This window comes from Euprymna scolopes, chromosome 14 (assembly GCF_053919585.1).
Source record: "Euprymna scolopes isolate OS-2025 chromosome 14, ASM5391958v1, whole genome shotgun sequence".
In the NCBI taxonomy this organism is placed as follows: domain Eukaryota; kingdom Metazoa; phylum Mollusca; class Cephalopoda; order Sepiida; family Sepiolidae; genus Euprymna; species Euprymna scolopes.
The window spans coordinates 32,674,883-32,698,425 of NC_136495.1; the positions used below are offsets into that span (position 1 = coordinate 32,674,883).

The 23,543-nt window shown below is 29.9% G+C and overlaps 1 protein-coding gene across 1 annotated transcript in view; it reads left to right on the plus strand.

Moving 5' to 3' along the window:
- The window catches only part of LOC145292712 (uncharacterized), a 47,592-nt gene that overhangs the window by 5,111 nt on the left and 18,938 nt on the right, over positions 1–23,543 (plus strand). The window contains exons 2-3 of the mRNA XM_080138749.1: positions 3,348–3,455; positions 19,750–19,973. Of these exons, the coding sequence (XP_079994875.1) occupies positions 3,348–3,455; positions 19,750–19,973 (332 nt within the window). The remainder of the gene's footprint in view (positions 1–3,347; positions 3,456–19,749; positions 19,974–23,543) is intronic.

The window sequence follows — 23,543 nt, forward strand, 5'->3', positions numbered from 1 at the left end:
ATATATATATATATATATATATATATATATATATAGAACGCACAAAAACAGTTTGGACAACTAAGATAAATTTGACTTGCAATCGCTAAGAAAATCAAAACCAAAACTAAAACAAAAACAAATAAAATAAAATAATAAAAAAACAAAAACAAAACTAGTTGTGAAAAAATATAGTCACTTCTTTAGGAGACAACATCTTCATAATAGCCAAAATATAGCTGCACAGCAACATATCTCTTTATAAAGCTGAGATAGTTTTAATTTGATATATTTGTATGTACAGGATTCATGTCTAACTAATTAACCGATCACTATGAATTTTGGAACACAGACGTTAGGCGTAAGGGTAATAATGTGGTCTACATTTAGTTTAATTTAGTTTCATCGAAATGTTGGGTATAAATGTTGTAGAAGCTAGTGTTGGGACGATTAATCGGAATCGGTAATCGGAAAAATCGGCACATTTGGGGGTATCGGAATCGGAAAAATTGATGTCTATTTTCCGATTTCAAAACCGATTCTTTTAAAAAAATAAAATAAAAAAGACAATTAAAAGTAAAACCTTCCATTGCTGGTAATAATGATAAAATGATAAATATTTATTGATTTTCAAATACCAGTAAAGCTGAAATCGATAAATCATCCCCCACAAAGTTTATTTTGACGTTTAGGAAAATATCTGAATATTTAACATGTAGTTTTATGAAAATCGGGGAAAATAATCTCATAATTTAATAAATATAGATTTATAAAGAATAGGAATCGGAATCGGTAATTTTATCGGAATCGGGAATTTAGCACCGAATCGGTAATTGTATCGGAATTGGGTAAAAATATTGGAATCGTCCCATCACTAGTAGAAACCCTCCAATAAAATAAGATACCGATGATTTTTGTGAAATTCTAATCATTGGTATGAGACATTAATTCTCGGTGCAAAATATGGACACATAAACTTCCATTTGAAAATTCACAAATATCAGATTTGCATAGGCTCAATCTACGCAACAACTAAGCAGAATTCCCTGAATTTCAATTTCTTCTTAAGACTTCCTTAAGTTTTAAATTTTAGTTTATTTTGGAATCAAAATCATATAATGAAGATTAGATGAAAATGGAAATAAAGATTCCAGACATAAGGTTTAGTATCTTGATTTTAATGTTTTGCTTATGAAGATTAAAATCAAGATCTAATGATAAAAGTGGTGCAAAAATATTTCGTTCAAAGAATAATTCTGTCCATTCCCATCTGGAAATATATATATATATATATATATATATATATATATATATATATATATATATATATATATATATATATATATATATAAGAGCAAACAGTTAATAAAACATGTTAAAAAACACTTTGAAAAAGAGTTGAACACATATTTAATCTGAAAAGGAAACACTTGATAAGTGGATAGTGCTTAATCCGCGGAGTTTCGAAGAAATACTTTCCTTATATATAAGTTATAAAATATATATGGCGATTAAGGTACACAGAATATTCCACGTTTCATCCACGCTAGGATTCATCAGCCTAACTTTACCTACGTATTGAGCACTGTTAAAGTAAATACTTAAAGTTTACGCATAAATTTATACTTTAGTATATTAATTTATGTGATTAAATGAAGTATATATATATATATATATATATATATATATATATATATATATATATATATATATATATATATATATATAATTAGTTTTTTTGGAAAAAGAAATCCAGCGCAGTGCTCAATTATAAAGAAAATCCGAAAATAAGAGCGTATTTATATATATTTTTTGGTTTACAGAAAGTTTTTAGATGAGACAAGTCATTGGTACCGTCGGTTTCACACCCGATAATTAGGACCGTTTTAGATACCCATATCAAGCTCTCGTCAGATGAGTATTGGCTGACGAGAGCTCGATATGGGTATTTTAAACGGTCCCAATTATCGGGTTGAAATCTTGTCTCATCTAAAAACTTTCTGTAAACAATACTATATATATATATATATATATATATATATATACATATATATATCCGAGCTTGATATATTCAAAAGTTGGAACTAATTAACTTAACGAAGGTGGTTAGATAATGCTCGATAACAAGAGCAAAATATTTTTTTCATTATTTATTCAAAGGTAAACAGTTATATTTGGTCGCTACAAACAGCCATCTGTTTCAGTCAATGAGACGTCATAAGGCGACACTAACGCTAAACAAAAAATGTTTTTTTCTTTAACGTCGGATTGCATGATGAAGTCTCATTGACTGAAACAGATGGCTGCTTGTAGCGACCAAATGTAACTGTTTACCTTCGAATAAACACACACACGCACATTATATATATATATATATATATATATATATATATACACATACTGTAGAACCCCGATATTGCACTATAAACTAAGGTCTAATTCCTGTTTCATCGTCGCAGTATTTTAAATGGAATATGCTGTGATGAACTCATTGCATATATACCCCTCGACGTACATATCCCTCACAAACCGTTTAGCTCCGCCCCCAATCTCACCCTTAACTGTAGAGGTCCCTATATGCCAGAAAAACTTATAGCTTCTTCCCTCTGACTTCTAAACTTTGGAATTCCTTCCCTGCTTTCTGCTTGCGTGACTGTATTGACATGCAGAAGTTTAACTGTAATGTAAACAGGCATCCCGCTCATCTGTTAACATAATAGCTTTAGAACATGGTCCTAAATAGTAGCCCTTTACGCCCAAATGGCAATATGCCTTGATTATGGTGAAGGAGAATATCTATTCTATATAATCTTTACGTTAAGCGAGGTAGATATCGTAATATAGAATAACTAGCATGGGTGCTCGGCGTTGCGCGGGTGTTTGGAGGTGTATGCTGAGCAAAAAACAAAAAAAAAAAACAAAAACAAAAAAAAACAACCCCAAAAAACAAAAAAAAAACCGGTCAATTTTTAAAACTTTGACCACTATTATGACCCCTTAAAATTTATTGTTTTGGGCTCAACTCAAATTATTAAGTTAGATTCATGTTTAAGGAACCTATATCTAAAATTTCAAGTGTTTAGACTCAAAATTGTCGGAGGAGTTTGGTAGAGTTCTCAAAGGTCAAATCGTTGAACTTTGACCCCAAAATAGCCAAATTTCTGGCCGAAAACCGATCACATAGATTTTCCCAAATCTCAATACACTATATATCAAATTTCGAGTCTGTAGACAAAAATTGACAGAGTAATTGCGTAGGGAAATATACACAAACAGACACACACAGACAGACACTTTCACTTTTATAGATATATAAATATTGCCTCCATAAACACCGTTGTATAAAACGCATGCTTTGTTCTCTTCAGGTAATAGCCATGCGATTTGCAACTTCGAGCGTCACCTGTGCAAATGGTCACATCTGTACAACTGCCATTTTGCCCTTGAAACTGAAAAATCCTTGTTAGGAGAAAAAGGTAAGAAGAGAATTACTTTTATCTTTAATTTTCGTCCCAGTTGACATACACGGCTTCTGATTCATGAAAAACAAAAACAAAAAAAAAACAACAAAAAAAAAACAACACTCAGAAACTTGAAGAAAAACACAAACATGCTTCAAGTGTGTCTAAATACACTATAATAAGAGCCTTTTTTATTTCTATGATTTTGCGAACGCTAGATGTCAATTTACTTTTATCAACATTTTTCTTTCACGATATCCTTTTTAATCAAAGGAAAAAAATTCTCTCCAATTTTTTTTTCTGAGGAACACATATCTGGTAAGTTGATTGGTGAACACCCACCAGTCAACGAAACACGTGTAAGACGTACTGTACGTGCAATAACCCTTATCCCTGAGTGGATTCCGGGCCTTGATAAGTGGTGACCACCGTGTAAAAAACAAAAAACAAAAAAAAACTGCATAAACATAAATAAAATACTATGAACGTGAAATAAAAAATCTGTTTTGAAAACGATAATTAACGATATATACATCTTGCTACTGGACTCCTTATATAGTATCATTGTAAGTTTAGTCCCAAATATATATATATATATATATATATATATATATATATATATATATATATATATATATATATATATATATGATGAGAATGATGGAAATAGTATTCCAACGAAATAGAGAAATAACTCGGTTTTTTCCTTTTTATTTTTTATATATACGTATAAATTGTCTCAATCGCTTTATTGCAGATTAGTAAAATATCAATATTTCACTAAATATACATCACAACAAAATGAAAATTATATCATCAAACGACTGCTTTAAGGTTAGTATTTCCAAAAATGTAATTCAAATTCATGCGATATTCGCGAAGTTATGACATTTTATTCTTTATCGTGGGATTTATACTGTCCATTGCTTTATTGCAGGTCTCTTAAAATGTTGTTTCATGGCAAAAATACAATGTCTTATCATGCGAACTTTATTTTTTATTATATTTTTCTGTCAAAGAATAATGAGAAAAACACATCCTAGGTGCTAAGCCTCAAATAAATGAATTATTCATCAATGTATCCACCATTTTAAAACAACCTTTTGTTCCCCAGGGAAGTCAATTGTTAGATCTCAAAAAGGAGTTATGGCTCTAGCAATATCAACTATATTCTCCACAAGACATCCTTTGAAGTAAATTGCTCTCCTCCCTCATAAACTCCTCTTTTTAATATTGACCAGAGATATTCAATGGGATTAAGGTCTGGAGAACACGATGGTCAGGTCATGAGAGTTTCTCCAACGAATTCCATAGATTCAAGGAAGGTTGCAGTCGCCCTAGCAGAATGGTGTGGACATTGTCATGTATAAAAATCATCTGAAAGAAACGTGATAATAGTAGGTCATCTAGCCACGATGACAAATGTTTATCCAAAAAGGCCGTGTACGCATTGCTGGTAAGTTTTACACCCTCTGGAACTCGAACTGGTCGAACAAATTTATCTCTAATGATTTCTGCCCAAAACATGATGACTCCACCGCCTCGTTGGCGATGAACTCTGTAAGGGGCTGGATTTCCGTTCGAATTCCAAACTTTGGTCCATCTATCCGGATTGTTAAGAGAAGCACGGGTTTCATCTGTAAATAGGACACGTTGGAAATCCATTTTCATGTAATTCTGTACCCAAGCCTTTCGTTTTTCCCTATGTTGTTTGATCAATCGAGGTCTTGCAATAGTTTTGATGTTCGTTGCCATCTCACTCTACACACTACATCTGGCCTATCCGGATCTTGGAGCGATTCCAGCTCTTGCAAAAATGGAAGCACTTGTGCTGTTTGTGTTTCGGTTGACTTCCCTACGAATTTTCCGAAAATCACGATGTGTAAGGTTTCTCCTGGTGCCCTTATCCTTTCAGGATTTGGTATTGGGGTTGTTAACTAATGAAGCCAAATTTCTTGGACCTCTTTCTAGCTCCATAGCTAAATCTTGGATGAACAATCCTTCTGTGAGTCCAGCAACAATCCTTTTCGATAACCGTCAATCGCCACTTTTTCGCATTTTAAAAAATCTGAAATAGAGCGATGGACAGTATACATTACTTGATAATAAATAAAATGTCATAAATTCGTGAATATTAAAAGGATTTTAATACAACTTGGGGAAATAACTAACCTTGAAACAGTCATTTGATGATGCAATTTTAATTCTGTGTGACGTATATTTAGTGAAATATTCATATTTTATTAATATGCAATAAATCGATGGACAGTTTATATACATATGCGTATATATATATATATATATATATACATATATATATACATGTATACATATATGACAGTTTATATACATATATATATATATGCATATATACATATATAGCAGTTTATATACATATATATGCATATATACATATATGACTGTTTATACAAATATATCTATATATATGCATATATACATATATAAATATATATACATATATATATGCATATATACATATATAAATATATATACATATATATATGTATATATACATATATATATGCATATATACATATGCATATATACATATATATATGCATATATACATATATAAATATATATAAATATATATAAATATATAAATAATTATACATATATGCATGCACATATACATATATAAATATATATACATATATGCATGCATATACACACATATAAATATATATACATATATGCGTGCATATATACATATATAAATATATATACATATATGCATGCATATATACATATATGAATATATATACATATATGGATGCATATATACATATATAAATATATATACATATATGCGTGCATATATACATATATAAATATATATACAAATATGCATGCATATAGACATATATAAATATATATACATATATAAATATATATACATATATAAATATATATACATATATACATATATAAATATATATATATACATATATAAATATATATACATATGTGCATATATACATATATATATGCATATATACGTATATATATATGAATATATACATGTATGCATATATGCATATATAAATATATATACATATATATGCATATATACATATATAAATATATATATATATGCATATATACATATATAAATATATATACATATATATAGGCATATATACATATATATATGCATATATACATATGCATATATACATATATATATATGCATATATACATATATATATATGCATATATACATATGCATATATACATATATAAATATATATAAATATATAAATATATATACATATATATGCATATATGCATATATAAATATATATAAATATATAAATATATATATATATATATGCATATATACATATATAAAAATATATACATATATGCATGCATATATACATATATAAATATATATATATGCATGCATATGTACATATATAAATATATATATATGCATGCATATATACATATATAAATATATATACATATATGCATATATACATATATAAATATATATACATATATTAATATATATATATATATATACATATATAAATATATATACATATATAAATATATATACATATATACATATATAAATATATATACATATACACATATATAAATATATATACATATATAAATATATATACATATATACATATATAAATATATATACATATGTGCATATATACATATATATATGCATATGTACATATATATATATGCATATATACATATATAAATATATATACACATATATACATATATACATATATATATATGCATATATACATATATATGCATATATACATACATATATATGCATATATACATTTATATATGCATATATACATATATATATGCATATATACATATATAAATATATATACATATACATTCATATATACATATACAAATATATATATACATATATATGCATATATACATATATAAATATATATACATATATATATATGCATATATACATATATAAATATATATACATATATGCATGCATATATACATATATAAATATATATACATATATATGCATATATACATATATAAATATATATACATATATATATGCATATATACATATATAAATATATATACATGTATGCATGCACATATACATATATAAATATATATACATATATATGCATATATACATATATAAATATATATACATATATATATGCATATATACATATATAAATATATATACATATATGCATGCACATATACATATATAAATATATATACATATATGCATGCACATATACATATATAAATATATATAAATATATGCAAGCACATATACATATAAAAATATATATACATATATGCATGCATATATACATATATAAATATATATACATATATGCGTGCATATATACATATATAAATATATATTAATATATGCACGCATATATACATGTATAAATAAATATATACCTATATGCATATATACATATATAAATATATATACATATATAAATATGATGAAAATAATGGAAATAGTATTCCGACAAAATAGAGAAAATAAAAAAAAGGAACAAACCGTATTATGTATTCACCAACGTTTCGTCTTTATTTCGAGACTTCCTCTCGGTGAATGAATTCATTCACCCAGAGGAAGTCTCGAAATAAAGACGAAACGTTGGTGAACACATAATACGGTTTGTTCCTTTTTTTACTTTCTCTATATATAGATATATACACATATATAAATATATACACATATATAAATATATACACATATATAAATATATGCACATATATAAATATATACACATATATAAATATATGCACATATATAAATATATACATATATATATATACAAATATATATATATACATACAAATATATATATACATACAAATATATATACATACAAATATATATACACATACAAATAAATATATATATACATAGAAATGTATATATATACATACAAATGTATATATATACACAAATGTGTATATATATATACAAATGTATATATATATATACATACAAAGTATATATGCATATACAAATGTATATATATATACATACAAATTTATATATATATATATATACACATTTATATATATATATATATATACACACATTTATAAATATATATATATATATATTATATGGAAAAATGCGCGCATGAAAAGTAATATTCTTAAGATTTTATTAAACCTGGAAAAGTAAAGGACAAGAAATTCAACCTGGAAAAGTAAAGAACAAGATATTCTAGTAAAGTAAAAAATAAGAATTTTTTAGACTTAAAATATTGCAGCTAAAAATAAAATTTGAATATTGATAAATATTTTATTTATTATTTGCATATGTTGTTGTTTATTGTTGAGTTAGAAAGGGTGTCAGTCGCTGGATTTAACTTATTTCCCCCTATTATTCGCATATATTTATGTAGTGAAAATGGTTTGAATAAAATTAATTCATTAGTTAGTTAGTAGATGGAATTAATAATTTTATAATTTACATAAAAATTAATAATTTTATTATATCATAATTAGGATCATTTAATTCTTTCTAACTCAACAATAAACAACAACATATGCAAATAATAAATAAAATATTTATCAATATTCAAATTTTATTTTTAGCTGCAATATTTTAAGTCTGAAAAATTCTTATTTTTTACTTTACTAGAATATCTTGTTCTTTACTTTTCCAGGTTGAATTTCTTGTCCTTTACTTTTCCAGGTTTAATAAAATCTTAAGAATATTACTTTTCATACGCGCATTTTTCCATATAATCCATGATTTTTTCAGGCATTGCTATTGTATTAATATATAAATTTATAATATTTATTAATGATTGTCAAAAAGAATTAGCTCTCAAACACACATTTATGCAATATTTATCATTCAATCACAGTAGTTCCGAGCCAGGGTCTCTACCGAGACTGCGGTTCATGAATTCGTGATCTGTATAGAGCGTAAACTAACAAAAAAGAAGATGGCATACGGTGTCTTTTTAGATATCGTTTGAGCTTTTGACAAAATACCCTTCAGTAGTATGTTCAAGTCGCTACGAGAACTCAATGTGCCACCAGTACTCATCCGATGGATTGAGTATATGGTGAGGCACAGAACAGTTCAAGTAGAACTACTGAGGGCAACTGTTAAAAGGGAAGTAGTTAAATGAAACCCCCAAAGTGGGATTTTATCACCTTTACTATGGAACTGTATGCTGAATCCTCTTTTAAAGGAGTTTAAAAATAGGAATATTTATGCCCAGGCTGCTGCTGATGACATCGCAGTGCTGGTCGCGGGTTCAAAAGCATCATTGCTCAGACGCATTGCCAAAATGGGACTACATTTTCCATCAAATGTGATCACGAAAAATTTGAGTTCATTCAAAGAATATGTATATCATAGAATTCACTAATATTTTTAATCGATAAATTCACCATTTTTTGCTATAAAATCATAAGGAGAGTTAAAAAAAAATTAGTTATTAAAAAAAAGTTAGGTTTTTTAATTATAAAAAAAAACGATACACGGGATTGAACCAAAAATCTTCCCACCAACCCCCGGTACTCTTACCGTTACACTAACATATCTTATTGGCAAAATCGCAGTAAAAAATATTTATATACAAAAAAAGTTATGCAAAATAAAAAAAAAAGCGTTAGTCACTTATGTACTTACTCTCCTGTTTGTGAACCCACATATTTTGTTGTAACTTTTTTTCTACTGAACCATTTTTCGAAATTTTTTTTTTCAAAATGTAACTAATGAGGTGTTCTATCCAACTCTATAACCTGTTTGAAATTTGGTTGCGAACGGAATTAGTGGGGGTGGTTTGAATGTGTCTCGATTCATTCAATTTCGGACTTAAGCATATATTCAACCACTACCGTGGTTGAATGATATAAATTTATATTTATATATAAAAAATTATATATATGCTAGCAAAAGTACCCGTCGTTGACTGGGTTCAAAAACAGCCTACAGAAAATGGACTCTTATTTATGAAAGTATGATATGTTATGAAAAAGAAGGGTTGTAAAGAGATAGCTTCGAATTTGGGATTATCAAAACCAAAGCAAAATATGATGAAAGTAAAAATAAAATAGATAAACCCCATAATTTATTATACCATACCTGTTCTCACTGAAACACTTATCACAATATTCTGTGGATTTATATTAAAAGACCTTGTTAAACTTTTAGATATATCCATTCTATGGAGGTCAGGCGCGAACGAACACCCAATAATTTTATTATATCTTATTTCTTCAAACTGAAACATAATTATCAAAGTATACTTACGCAGATAAATATGAAAAGTCTTTATTAAAGTGTGTGCCTATTTCCATTCTATGGAGGCCAGGCGCGAACGCAGACCCCACAATTTTATTATACCATCCCTATTTAAGTTAAAACATACTTATCAAAGTATTCTTATGTACATCTATATCAAAAACACTTTTTTCCTGAAGGCATAATCTACATGGGTTGTCTGCCGGTAGTCGAATGGAAAATAATAAGACAAGCTACCACGTGTAGGGACCTAGACGACCCATGTAGATTATGCCTTCAGGAAAAATTTGCTATCCTGTACTTTAAAGAACCCCAACATCTATTAAACTGTAGAAGATAAATAGAAAACAACTGTGTTCACAAGATAAAATTTACTCTAGTATAGCGATACAAAATAGTTTTAAAACTAACAAAAAATGTGTAAAAAATAATTTTTAACGTGTTAAGAACATGGCTTAAACATATAATTGTTTAAAAGTGTGACTAACAAAATGGTATGGAATTTACTGCTTTTGTTTTTATTAATTTGTGAATTTATAAATTTACATTACAACACACACACACACACACACACACACACACTATATATATATATATATATATATATATATATATATATATATATATATATATATATATATAATTATGATTAGTTTTTTTTTGGATAAAGAATTCCAGCAGAGTGCTCAATTAAAAGGAAAATCCAAATTTTAAGAGCGTATTTATATTTTGTATTTTGTATTCATATTTTGTATTTTGTATTTTGTATTTTGTATTTTTATATTTTGAGACGAAGAGAGCTTGATAAGGATACCTTAAACGGGCCTTATTATCGGGCTTGAAACCGACGGTACCAATGATCTGTCTCAACTAACAGAGACGAATATTGGCTGAAGAGAGCTTGATAAGGATACCTTAAACGGGCCTTATTATCGGGCTTGAAACCGACGGTACCAATGATCTGTCTCAATTAACAACTTTCTGTACACAAAATATAAATATATATATATATATATATATATATATATATATATATATATATATATATATATATATATATATATACAATGTAAGTTTTAAAAACGGTGATAACATTTTGAAGTGCCTGGGTACGTAACCATCGAATATATATATATATATATATATATATATATATATATATATATATATATATTCGATGGTTACGTACCCAGGCACTTCAAAATGTTATCACCGTTTTTAAAAGTTACATTGTAATTTTTGGCTGTTTACCTCTTTATACAGTGTTTGTAGTATTTTTTTCTTCTTTTTGCGTTTGGATCTCTATTAATGATTTTCGTGTTTTGGACTAGGATTTTTCTACATTTGGGAATATGAGCCGCCATTTTGTTTTAGGTGTTGACAAATCGAGCTGGTATCTGAAAGGTGTAGGGTTAGTCTTCTGGACAATGTATTGATCGTGTTATTATACCATCCCTATTGCTATTTCTATTGTTGTATATGCATTCTCCTAATAAGCATTTTAATTGGTAGACTGCATTGGGTTCGTTGACTGATTTTGTTCGGGAAGTGTTGTTTTTAATTATAAGTTTTAGCAGTTTTTGATTTCTTGCAGATGATAAATCTGATCTTATTATTATTGACTGGGGTTATATATCGATGTATTATATTCCTTAGTACTTTTCATCTGATTTAAAGTTGTGGTTTAACGGGTTGCCATAAAATAAATTGATGGGGTGGGGATTGTAAACTTGGTTATTATTAGTTTTGTCTAGGTTTCTAGTTAGTTTAATATGTTTATCGACTAAGTAATTGGGGAATAGGTTATTAAGACCTGTTTGATATATTTTTTTCAATTCGCTGTAGAATAACTTTTATTTGAGCAAAGATGAATTCATCACTTCTTTAGAACCATAGTGTAATATCTGTTCCAATAATATCTGTATAAAAAGGCTATTGCAACTATTTCCTTTATCTTCAAAAGTGAATGTATCTTGAAAATGAATGTTCATACCGATACAAAACCGTAGTTATAAAGAACCTTATTAATCAAGCCGAATTGATCTCTTCGAACACACACACACACACACACACACACACACACACACACACACACACACACACACACACACACACACACACACACACACACACACACACACACACACTTGATATATTGATATTTTTTAGATATTTTATTTGACAAAATAATTAGTATTTCTATTGTGAACATCAGTTGATCCAGAGATACAATCTTGTCACCTCAATGTAAGCAAAACAATTGCACTTTTCAGTCCTCCTTATACGTGTGTTCATGTCCTCTCTACGGTTGAAAGTGGTTTATTTATTGTGAGTTACGTATACAAACCATGAAAGAAATCTAAAGAAAGTCTAGTAGTGTCCTAATGTTGAATTTATGCTTTGTCAGATTAACATGAGCTTGGGGAAATTCCATACCTCTGCGGTATGGATTATATAAATTTAATATCCCTGTGGTATTGAATTTCCCAAAGAATTCAAGCACACAAACTAATAGATGTTTAACATAAAACAGGCTTTTTTTAATTTACATATTTTAGTTTCTCCTGCCATTTCCTACTGGTGAATTTGTCACTGTGTTATGTAACGGGTACATATTGGATTGTGTATATATTAGAGTGTGTATATATCAGGGACTCAGAACAAAGGATGATAATGACATTTATATACTGTTTATATCACAATGACGACTGTGACAATTGTTGGAAACTTAATATTATGAATACGGACTGGGAGATATGATGCAACAGTTCTTCTTAACACATTAGAGGAGGGGAGATACATTATTGATGGGGAGGACACACAATTAATACTTGGGGAAGGGTTATACAAAGTTCGTTTACAAGATGATAGTCAAAACACATTTACCTTTCAGTTGTCATGACGACACGAAGACAAACAGTAACAAAATATAGATAATGATTCTTTTATCCATCAGCCGGCTGATTGATGACTCAGGAATTCAAGCTTGTATGGCTACATGGTCTCCTCTCCACTTCCCTCGCCTCTAAGGGCATCAGCTTCACTAAGTCGCTGTCCGACTGACTATCACTGTGACTGATTATTCTAACCCTGTCTCAATATATTGAACATCTCCCTTATTATGACGTCAGAGGCACGCTGTTCCACGTGAATAAATTTCATGTGGATTTTACATATGTCTATCCAAACACACTTTTGGCAAAAAAGAATTCCCAATTTTAATTGTTCAATATCTAACCTATTTTTTAATGATTATTTATAAACTCGTATTGTCCATTCTTTTAACTGACATATTTAATATCCAGTTATTTCTAAAAGAATGAACAATTGACTGAATTCCCAAATTAATTATATATCTCTGACATAAATTTATATTTATAGTTATTTGCGAGAACAATGCCAATCGATCTGCATTCCTAGGCTTTTAACACTTACCTAGTGGGTTCGATTCTAGACTTTTCCTAATATCATTTTCAAACATCTTCCTTACTTACTGGGGTCTGTCCTTTTTCATAATTGTTATATATTTTGTCATGCTGGCTAGGCCTGAAAAAAGATACCAACAGACAAAGGACTATCGAAATAGAATATGGAGAGAGCCTGACCTCAGCTGAATGTCTGCAGCGACTTAAAAAAAAAGACGACTCAGAGAAAGCAGCAAAAACAAAATAGGATAGGGCCTCGAGGGTAAGGTCGTGGGGCAGGAGGAAAAACAGAATACCGGTACGAGGAGACCAAAAGTACGTGCTGAACAGTCAGATGCCGACACCTCAGAGACAGACGCTGAAATCTACAAAGAAACAGCGATTACTCAGACGGTAATAGCGATCCTAAATGAATTATTTTCAAAGCAAGAAGAAAACTTTTTGAAAGTTACTCTTCTGTTATGTGTGTTTCGTCTTTTATAAGAGACAATTGGCAGTTGAACAGTCTCTCTGCATTTTCCCATTTTTAGTCATGCCTATGCATATTCTTTGCTGTTAAATAAATGGTTTACTGGTTGGCTTTGTTTCTAATAAATAAATGGTTTACTGGTTGGCTTTGTTTCTAATAAATAAATGATTTACTGGTTGGCTTTGTTTCTAATAAATAAATGGTTTACTGGTTGGCTTTGTTTCTAATAAATAAATGATTTACTGGTTGGCTTTGTTTCTAATAAATAAATGGTTTACTGGTTGGCTTTGTTTCTAATAAATAAATGGTTTACTGGTTGGCTTTGTTTCTAATAAATAAATGATTTACTGGTTGGCTTTGTTTCTAATAAATAAATGGTTTACTGGTTGGCTTTGTTTCTAATAAATAAATGGTTTACTGGTTGGCTTTGTTTCTAATAAATAAATGGTTTACTGGTTGGCTTTGTTTCTAATAAATAAATGGTTTACTGGTTGGCTTTGTTTCTAATAAATAAATGATTTACTGGTTGGCTTTGTTTCTAATAAATAAATGGTTTACTGGTTGGCTTGTTTCTAATAAATAAATAGTTTACTGGTTGGCTTTGTTTCTAATAAATAAATGGTTTACTGGTTGGCTTTGTTTCTAATAAATAAATGGTTTACTGGTTGGCTTTGTTTCTAATAAATAAATGGTTTACTGGTTGGCTTTGTTTCTAATAAATAAAGGATTTACTGGTATGCTTTGTTTCTAATAAATAAATGGTTTACTGGTTGACTTTGTTTCTAATAAATAAATGGTTTACTGGTTGGCTTTGTTTAAAATTAATAAATGGTTTACTGGTTGGCTTTGTTTCTAATAAATAAATGATTTACTGGTTGGCTTCGTTTCTAACAAATAAATGATTTACTGGTTGGCTTTGTTTCTAATAAATAAATGGTTTACTGGTTGGTTTTGTTTCTAATAAATAAATGGTTTACTGGTTGGCTTTGTTTCTAATAAATAAATGGTTTGCTGGTTGGCTTTGTTTCTAATAAATAAATGGTTTACTGGTTGGCTTTGTTTCTAATAAATAAATGATTTACTGGTCGGCTTTGTTTCTAATAAATAAATGATTTACTGGTTGACTTTGTTTCTAATAAATAAATGGTTTACTGGTTGGCTTTGTTTCTAATAAATAAATGGTTTACTGGTTGGCTTTGTTTCTAATAAATAAATGGTTTGCTGGTTGGCTTTGTTTCTAATAAATAAATGGTTTACTGGTTGGTTTTGTTTCTAATAAATAAATGGTTTACTGGTTGGCTTTGTTTCTAATAAATAAATGGTTTACTGGTTGGTTTTGTTTCTAATAAATAAATGGTTTACTGGTATGCTTTGTTTCTAATAAATAAATGGTTTACTGGTTGGCTTTGTTTCTAATAAATAAATGGTTTACTGGTTGGCTTTGTTTCTAATAAATAAATGGTTTACTGGTTGGTTTTGTTTCTAATAAATAAATGGTTTACTGGTTGGCTTTGTTTCTAATAAATAAATGGTTTACTGGTTGGCTTTGTTTCTAATAAATAAATGGTTTACTGGTTGGCTTTGTTTCTAATAAATAAATGGTTTACTGGTTGGTTTTGTTTCTAATAAATAAATGGTTTACTGGTTGGCTTTGTTTCTAATAAATAAATGGTTTACTGGTTGGCTTTGTTTCTAATAAATAAATGGTTTACTGGTTGGCTTTGTTTCTAATAAATAAATGGTTTACTGGTTGGCTTTGTTTCTAATAAATAAATGGTTTACTGGTTGGCTTTGTTTCTAATAAATAAATGGTTTACTGGTTGGTTTTGTTTCTAATAAATAAATGGTTTACTGGTTGGCTTTGTTTCTAATAAATAAATGGTTTACTGGTTGGCTTTGTTTCTAATAAATAAATGGTTTACTGGTTGGCTTTGTTTCTAATAAATAAATGGTTTACTGGTTGGTTTTGTTTCTAATAAATAAATGGTTTACTGGTTGGCTTTGTTTCTAATAAATAAATGGTTTGCTGGTTGGCTTTGTTTCTAATAAATAAATGGTTTACTGGTTGGCTTTGTTTCTAATAAATAAATGGTTTACTGGTTGGCTTTGTTTCTAATAAATAAATGATTTACTGGTTGGCTTTGTTTCTAATAAATAAATGGTTTACTGGTTGGCTTTGTTTCTAATAAATAAATGGTTTACTGGTTGGCTTTGTTTCTAATAAATAAATGGTTTGCTGGTTGGCTTTGTTTCTAATAAATAAATGGTTTACTGGTTGGCTTTGTTTCTAATAAATAAATGGTTTACTGGTTGGCTTTGTTTCTAATAAATAAAGGATTTACTGGTATGCTTTGTTTCTAATAAATAAATGGTTTACTGGTTGGCTTTGTTTCTAATAAATAAATGATTTACTGGTTGGCTTTGTTTCTAATAAATAAATGATTTACTGGTTGGCTTTGTTTCTAATAAATAAATGATTTACTGGTTGGCTTTGTTTTTAATAAATAAATGATTTACTGGTTGGCTTTGTTTCTAATAAATAAATGATTTACTGGTTGGCTTTGTTTCTAATAAATAAATGATTTACTGGTTGGCTTTGTTTTTAATAAATAAATGATTTACTGGTTGGCTTTGTTTCTAATAAATAAATGATTTACTGGTTGGCTTTGTTTTTAATAAATAAATAGTTTACTGGTTGGCTTTGTTTCTAATAAATAAATGATTTACTGGTTGGCTTTGTTTCTAATAAATAAATGATTTACTGGTTGGCTTTGTTTCTATTTTGATTAATTTATTTCCTACATTACGTAATTGTCAAACGGAAGGTACGGAATTACTCCATTTCTATATGTACTCAATGTTTTTTTAAGTCAACTTTTCTACTTTTGTGTTTGCTTTCATTTATTTGTTGTTTTTCTTTTATATGATAACTTAGCTGACTAATGTTTTGTTCATCTATATCAAATGTTGATTTAATTCAGAATCGGAATTCAACAAAGCAAAAAATATGGTATGCCATTGCCGCAGGTTACCCTAATTTAGGACACATTTATTTTTTTATGTTTTATTTACTAATGAGTCATCACTTTTCAAGACTAAAAAGCTTCATCGCTTAGCATGACTCCCTACTAATAAGTTTCTTTTACCAACGTTGTTGGATCTGCGTTCCAACCTTCCCGAGGTTGAAATCTATTTGCATGATGTCAACCTAACTTGTTTATGTGTGAAAGTGATATTAGATTTCTATCAATGACTGTAGGAAAGTCGTTATAACATGTATAAGAGTCATCTGAAATGAAAACATTGGCATACATACTATGTATTTCCATATTGCTCAGCACCTTTCGTATCGTTGCTATTTGAAAATGAAGAAGATTTGAGGTTAGATATGGCGAAACGTTACGAGAATAACGCCCAAGATTCATTTATTTATTCCGTATGGATTAGATGATTCTATTGTTAGCATTGGTTTTCCAATATCTTTCTAGTTAGAATCATTTGCTAAAATATGCCAGGCATTTACAGAATACGGCATAATCACGTCGACACGCCGGTTCTCGTTAGTTCACCAAACTTCAACAAAGTTGAGCTTAATCTGTACCAGATGGGGGACCATTTGGAAATGCCCGGTGCTGTATGTAGGAGGATGCGGGAAATTTATTCACTGAGTCCCGTGAAGGTTATCCCATGTGGTTCATGTTAATAAGCCTAGAAAAATCAGGACATGAAAAAATAAAGACAAGGAAATACTTTTAAGAATAAAAAAATATTGACATTTTATTGAGGGAAAAGAAAGCATAAGGGTTGGGGAAAGAAGGCAGCAAAGCTGCAAAGTTCAATTATTGAGAAAAAAGTTTATATGTTCAATTTACAAAAGAAAATACAGTTTATATGTTCACCAATTCGACTGCCAAAAAATGTCCTTATGGCAACCACTAAAGGCTTAATTAACACTAGAGAGAGAGAGTACAGAAATAAGAGAACTTACTGCGTAAAACAATGATTTCGTTTTTTTTAACCTTTCTTTTTTTTTTTTAATCTTTATATATATGTGTGGGAGTGCTTTTTTTTTACATATATATTTTCTTCACGCCACTCCAAATCGATCTGTCCTCACTTCAGTGACAGAATCCTTGAAAGTTCTTTTGAAAATAATCCTTGAATTTGAAAACTCAATGTTGTTTGGTAAAACCTTCGTTCGTCCTTCTTGTCAGATGAAATTCTCACTGGTTACAACATGGAAAGACATTTCGGTTTCCACACGCCGACATTTAATCGCATCTCGTGCGTCAAGTTTATAGATCAATTCTTCTTAGAATTGATTCTTTCTTTTCTTTTCGAGTCAACCAACTTGATTCGACTCTTACTGAAACTCATTATTCATTCCTATGAACAATGAAATAACTTTTACTATTTTTAAGACTTGAATGTCTGAGTAGGACCAGAGTTCGTAACTTGCGTGTTACCCTCGTGGAATCTCTGTCCAAAACTGACTTTCGCTCCACTCTCTAGTGCACTTGTTGAATTTTCGCGGGAAAAATATCTCTTAGTAGAACCAATTGTGGCGTGATTCTTTTAGCAGCAGCAGCTCGTTAAAAAGACGTAAAGTTAAAGAAGGAAAGAAGGGAGGAAAGATAAAAGACAACGACGAGAAGAAGGAAGAAATTAAATTTCTGACAAGGACTTCGACACCTTGTTTCAAGAACTGCCAAAGTCTAACGTCCTCATCTTCCTCTGAACAGAATACACATGCAACTGAGTATCGCTTGTAAAATTGACATTTGCTAAAAACTTCCTCCTCCGTTGGAAGCCGGTTCAACTGTCCTAGGGTGAATGAGGCTGCATTTTACTTATAGTAGAATCTACGTAAAGGTTGTCAACATGCTATGTGAAAGGGTTTCAGTGGAACGAACTGGATTCGATCTTGTCATATCCGGGTTGTCAGTCGATATCATTAATCAGTTAGCCACAGGATCCAAAATGAGAACAGTAGTTCGAGTAATCCAAATAAAATGTTGTCCGGACTTTGAACTCTTTTTTTTTTCACGTGTATGAAGTTGTTACTTCAGAAAATAGAAATGCTTTATTGTTTTAATTGTATTTTTTAACACTTGTTTGTAGGTTACTTATACTTATCAAAGAATATATGTAGACGAGCCGGTATAGAAATCCCAGTCTACAAATACATGCACAGATTTCAACTTCATTATTTCATCAACGGGACCGGCCACGGCAAACTTGCAGTGTATGCAGCCTACACATTCGGCTCTCGAACTCTTCTGTGGTCATGCAAATTAAATCAAGGCCTTCGTTGGAATAAGGCAGACATCTTCGTCTATGATGACGTAAGTATATCAATACAACTACAGTAGAACCCCGGGATACGGCAATAAATATTTGTAATAAAATACATAATACATGTGTATATAATCAAATAACATTATAAATAACACCGTAAAGTGGGGCAAATACCGCAACCAGGGACCGTCTACATCGTAACCTGAAAAAAAAAAAACAAAAAAAAACATATCCTTGGGCCATCGTATCCCGTTTTTTTTTTTTTTTTTTTTTTTTTTTACTGTATATCCATTTATGGTAATCTCCAAAAATACCGTTAGGGCTTACAACATGGCCGCCAGAAGAGTCACGTGATCCGGTTGATCCAAAACATGAATCGTGCAAATGGAAAACGCAGCCTTGAAGGCAAACTTTGACAAACAATCACAATTTGTTTGTATTTAATTTTTTGTTGATATAATGTTGTTATAAAAATAGGCAAACTTTGAGAAACAATCTTAGGTTGTTTTTAGTTAAAACAGTGTTTATAAAAAGTATTTTATTCAGAACAAACAAGTGGTCGACTAGGTGTATCAGAATTTTAGGCGGAATTTTTGACACCCCCAACAAAAAACTGCGAATAAAATATATAAAACTCGTAATTTCTGTTTTTAAAGTGGGTTGTCAATTTTCTTTATGAAATATACTTCCAAAATAAACTATTACAGTCGTTTAAAACATAATAGAAGTATTATTATTTATTTTTAAAAAACAATGTTTACAAAAGTTTGCTTTAAATTTGCGTTTTCCGGTTTCGTAATACGGCGATTCATGTTTTGGATCAACCGGGTCACGTGACTCTTCTGGCGGCCATGTTGTAAGCCCTAACGGTATTTTTGGAGATTACCCCATTTATATAAAGATTGTTATGTTTGTATATTTCTGTATATAGTATTCACCTTTAAAATTAATTAATCGATCTTTATGACTTTTTGAACACAGTGGCTAGTGTAAGGATGCGTAATGTTGGTTATATTAAAATTAATTGCTTTATGCAAAGGGGCAAAAGGAGAAGTGGAAGACCTTCCCGAAAACTAGGATGTCTCTGATTTCTGCAAACTTGTAACAATAGTTATTAGATATCAATTAATAAATATTCTCCAATTTTCAGTTCCTTTTGAGTGTTTTTAAGGGTTTTTAGGGGTGGAGGTAATACATGGGAACATACTTCCAGTTAAAAATTCAAATATTTCATATTTGCAATAAGTTTGCGTTTTTATAAAAAAATCGAATATTGATTCTATATAGATGTACTCCTTTCTCTGCAACCTCTTTCCCACACAAGAGACGTTGCGAGCCTGTCTCTACTCTATCCTTATTTTCATGGGAAGTGCTCGACTGAGCTCCAAACTATGCCCCCCTTGCTAATGTTCTATATAAATAAAACAGTAGACGTATGTCTGTGAGTGTAAACAAACCTATATATCTTTTTTACGATCTCATATTTACTTTATTTCATACATATTTTTAGGATATACGGAATATGGACCGTGCTGAAATAATAACGTTATTATTTAGAAAGCCATTCTTAACAGGGAGAGGGGAAGGTATTATTTAACCTATTCTGTACTTTCACCTAACAATTTATTAAATAAGAAACTGACATGTATTATCTCTATTTTTGTTTAGTATTAGTTAACATTAAGTATCTGTTTCTCAATACAATTTCTTGATTAGTTTATTGTAAAGCAAGTGTTGCCTAATCACTACCTGCACTTTGAAATATTTATTTTTTGAGTAGCATGAATTTTAAATAAGATGCTTCTACTGTGTAGTGCCCATATTTAAAAAATACAAAAATTTATAATGAAATCATGTATTTCGAAAAACTGCTGAGTCATTTTCCGGAAGTGACCACATGTGTTAATGATGGTGGGGAGGGGACAAAAGCACGATTATGTTGCTTTTAAAAGTACTCTGGAGGTCGCCAAGGATTACCAAACTTCTTTTTTTAGGCGAGGTTAGTGTGTTGTGCCTATTTACTAAGCCTCCCCACGGGACAGAGTTAGACACCAGGGTCGTTTTTTAACGTGGAGAAAAGGTACAAAAATAAAAATTGTCTCAGTCGTGAAGGATTTCTCCTCCACCGAACGAGAACAAGAAATAGAAGTGCAGCATCTGAAGAACAGATGGTATTTATTTGCTCCCCCACTGAGCAAATTAGGCACAAGGCCGTTTTTAATGTGAGGTAAAAACCAGCTCCCCTAAAAGTAGGCAAAAAGGGGGCACTCTGGTTACCAAAAATAATAATTGTCCCAGTATAGAGGGCCCCCCCCCCTCCACTGACTGGTACAAATCATCCCAAGTGCAGCATCTGCCGGAACAGATACTACACTTTGATCTTGTACCGAAGGCCAAGACTCTTTTAGGTTAGTATGTTGTGAATTAGTGCCTGTTCATTCTCCCAAGCGTTACCACCACTTTTTCTGTTTATGGAGAGGGGTCAACATATGATTTCGCTGAAATGCTGCATCAGGTCAGATACTACACTTTGATCTTGGCCAAAAGGCTAAGTAAGTGTAATATAGTTTTCTACCAGGCATTACCTCGTTAAAAAAATGCAATATAAACGACACAGCATGCATTTTAAGAGGTGGGGAGGGAAAGTCCCAGAAATGGCTGAAGCAGTATATGATCTCAAAAATACTTTATTTCATATATATATTTTTAAAAAGAAGTGGGGATACGGAGTAAGGCCCGGAAACGGTTGAAGCAGTTTACGATCTCAAAATTACTTTATTTCACAAATAATTTTAACAGTGAGGAGGGAGGATATGGTGTCAGTCTGGGAAATTGCTGAAATAGTTTACGATCTCAGAATTACTTTATTTCATATATATTTATAAGAGACAGGGGGGGGGTATGAAGCCAGTCCCAGAAATGGCTGAGGCGGTTCATGATCTCAAATTTCCTTTATTTCATATCAATTTTTCAGAGAGAGAGAGAGAGAGAGAGAGAGAGAGAGAGAGAGAGAGAGAGGGGTGATATGGAGTCGGTCCCAAAAATAGCTGAAGAAGTTTACGATCTCAAAGTTTCTTTATTTTTTATCTATTTTTAAGAGAGATGGGATGATATGGAATCAGTCCCAGAAATGGTTATAGAACTTTACGATCTCATATTTACTTTATATATATATATATATATATATATATATATATATATATATATATATATATATATATACAGGGGGAGGGAAAGCTGACATACGAAATATGGACTATGCTGAAATAATAACATTATTTAAAAAGTCATTCTTAATATGGGGAGTATCTTTTTAACTATTCTGTACTTTCACCTAGCAATTTAAGAATTAAAAATTGACATATAAAATACGGATCATGCTAAAATAATAACGTTATAATTTAGAAAGCCATTCTTAATATAGGGAGAAGAGGGCATTTTTGTAAACTATTCTGTACTTTCACGTAACAATCTATTAAATAAGAAACTGACATACAGAATACGGATTGTGCTGAAATAATATTTACATATTTATTTGGAAAATCTGCTGAGTCCTATTCTAGAAATTATATAATTTCGCTTAAAATTATAGTTGTGGTGGTGGTTTTGATGGGGAA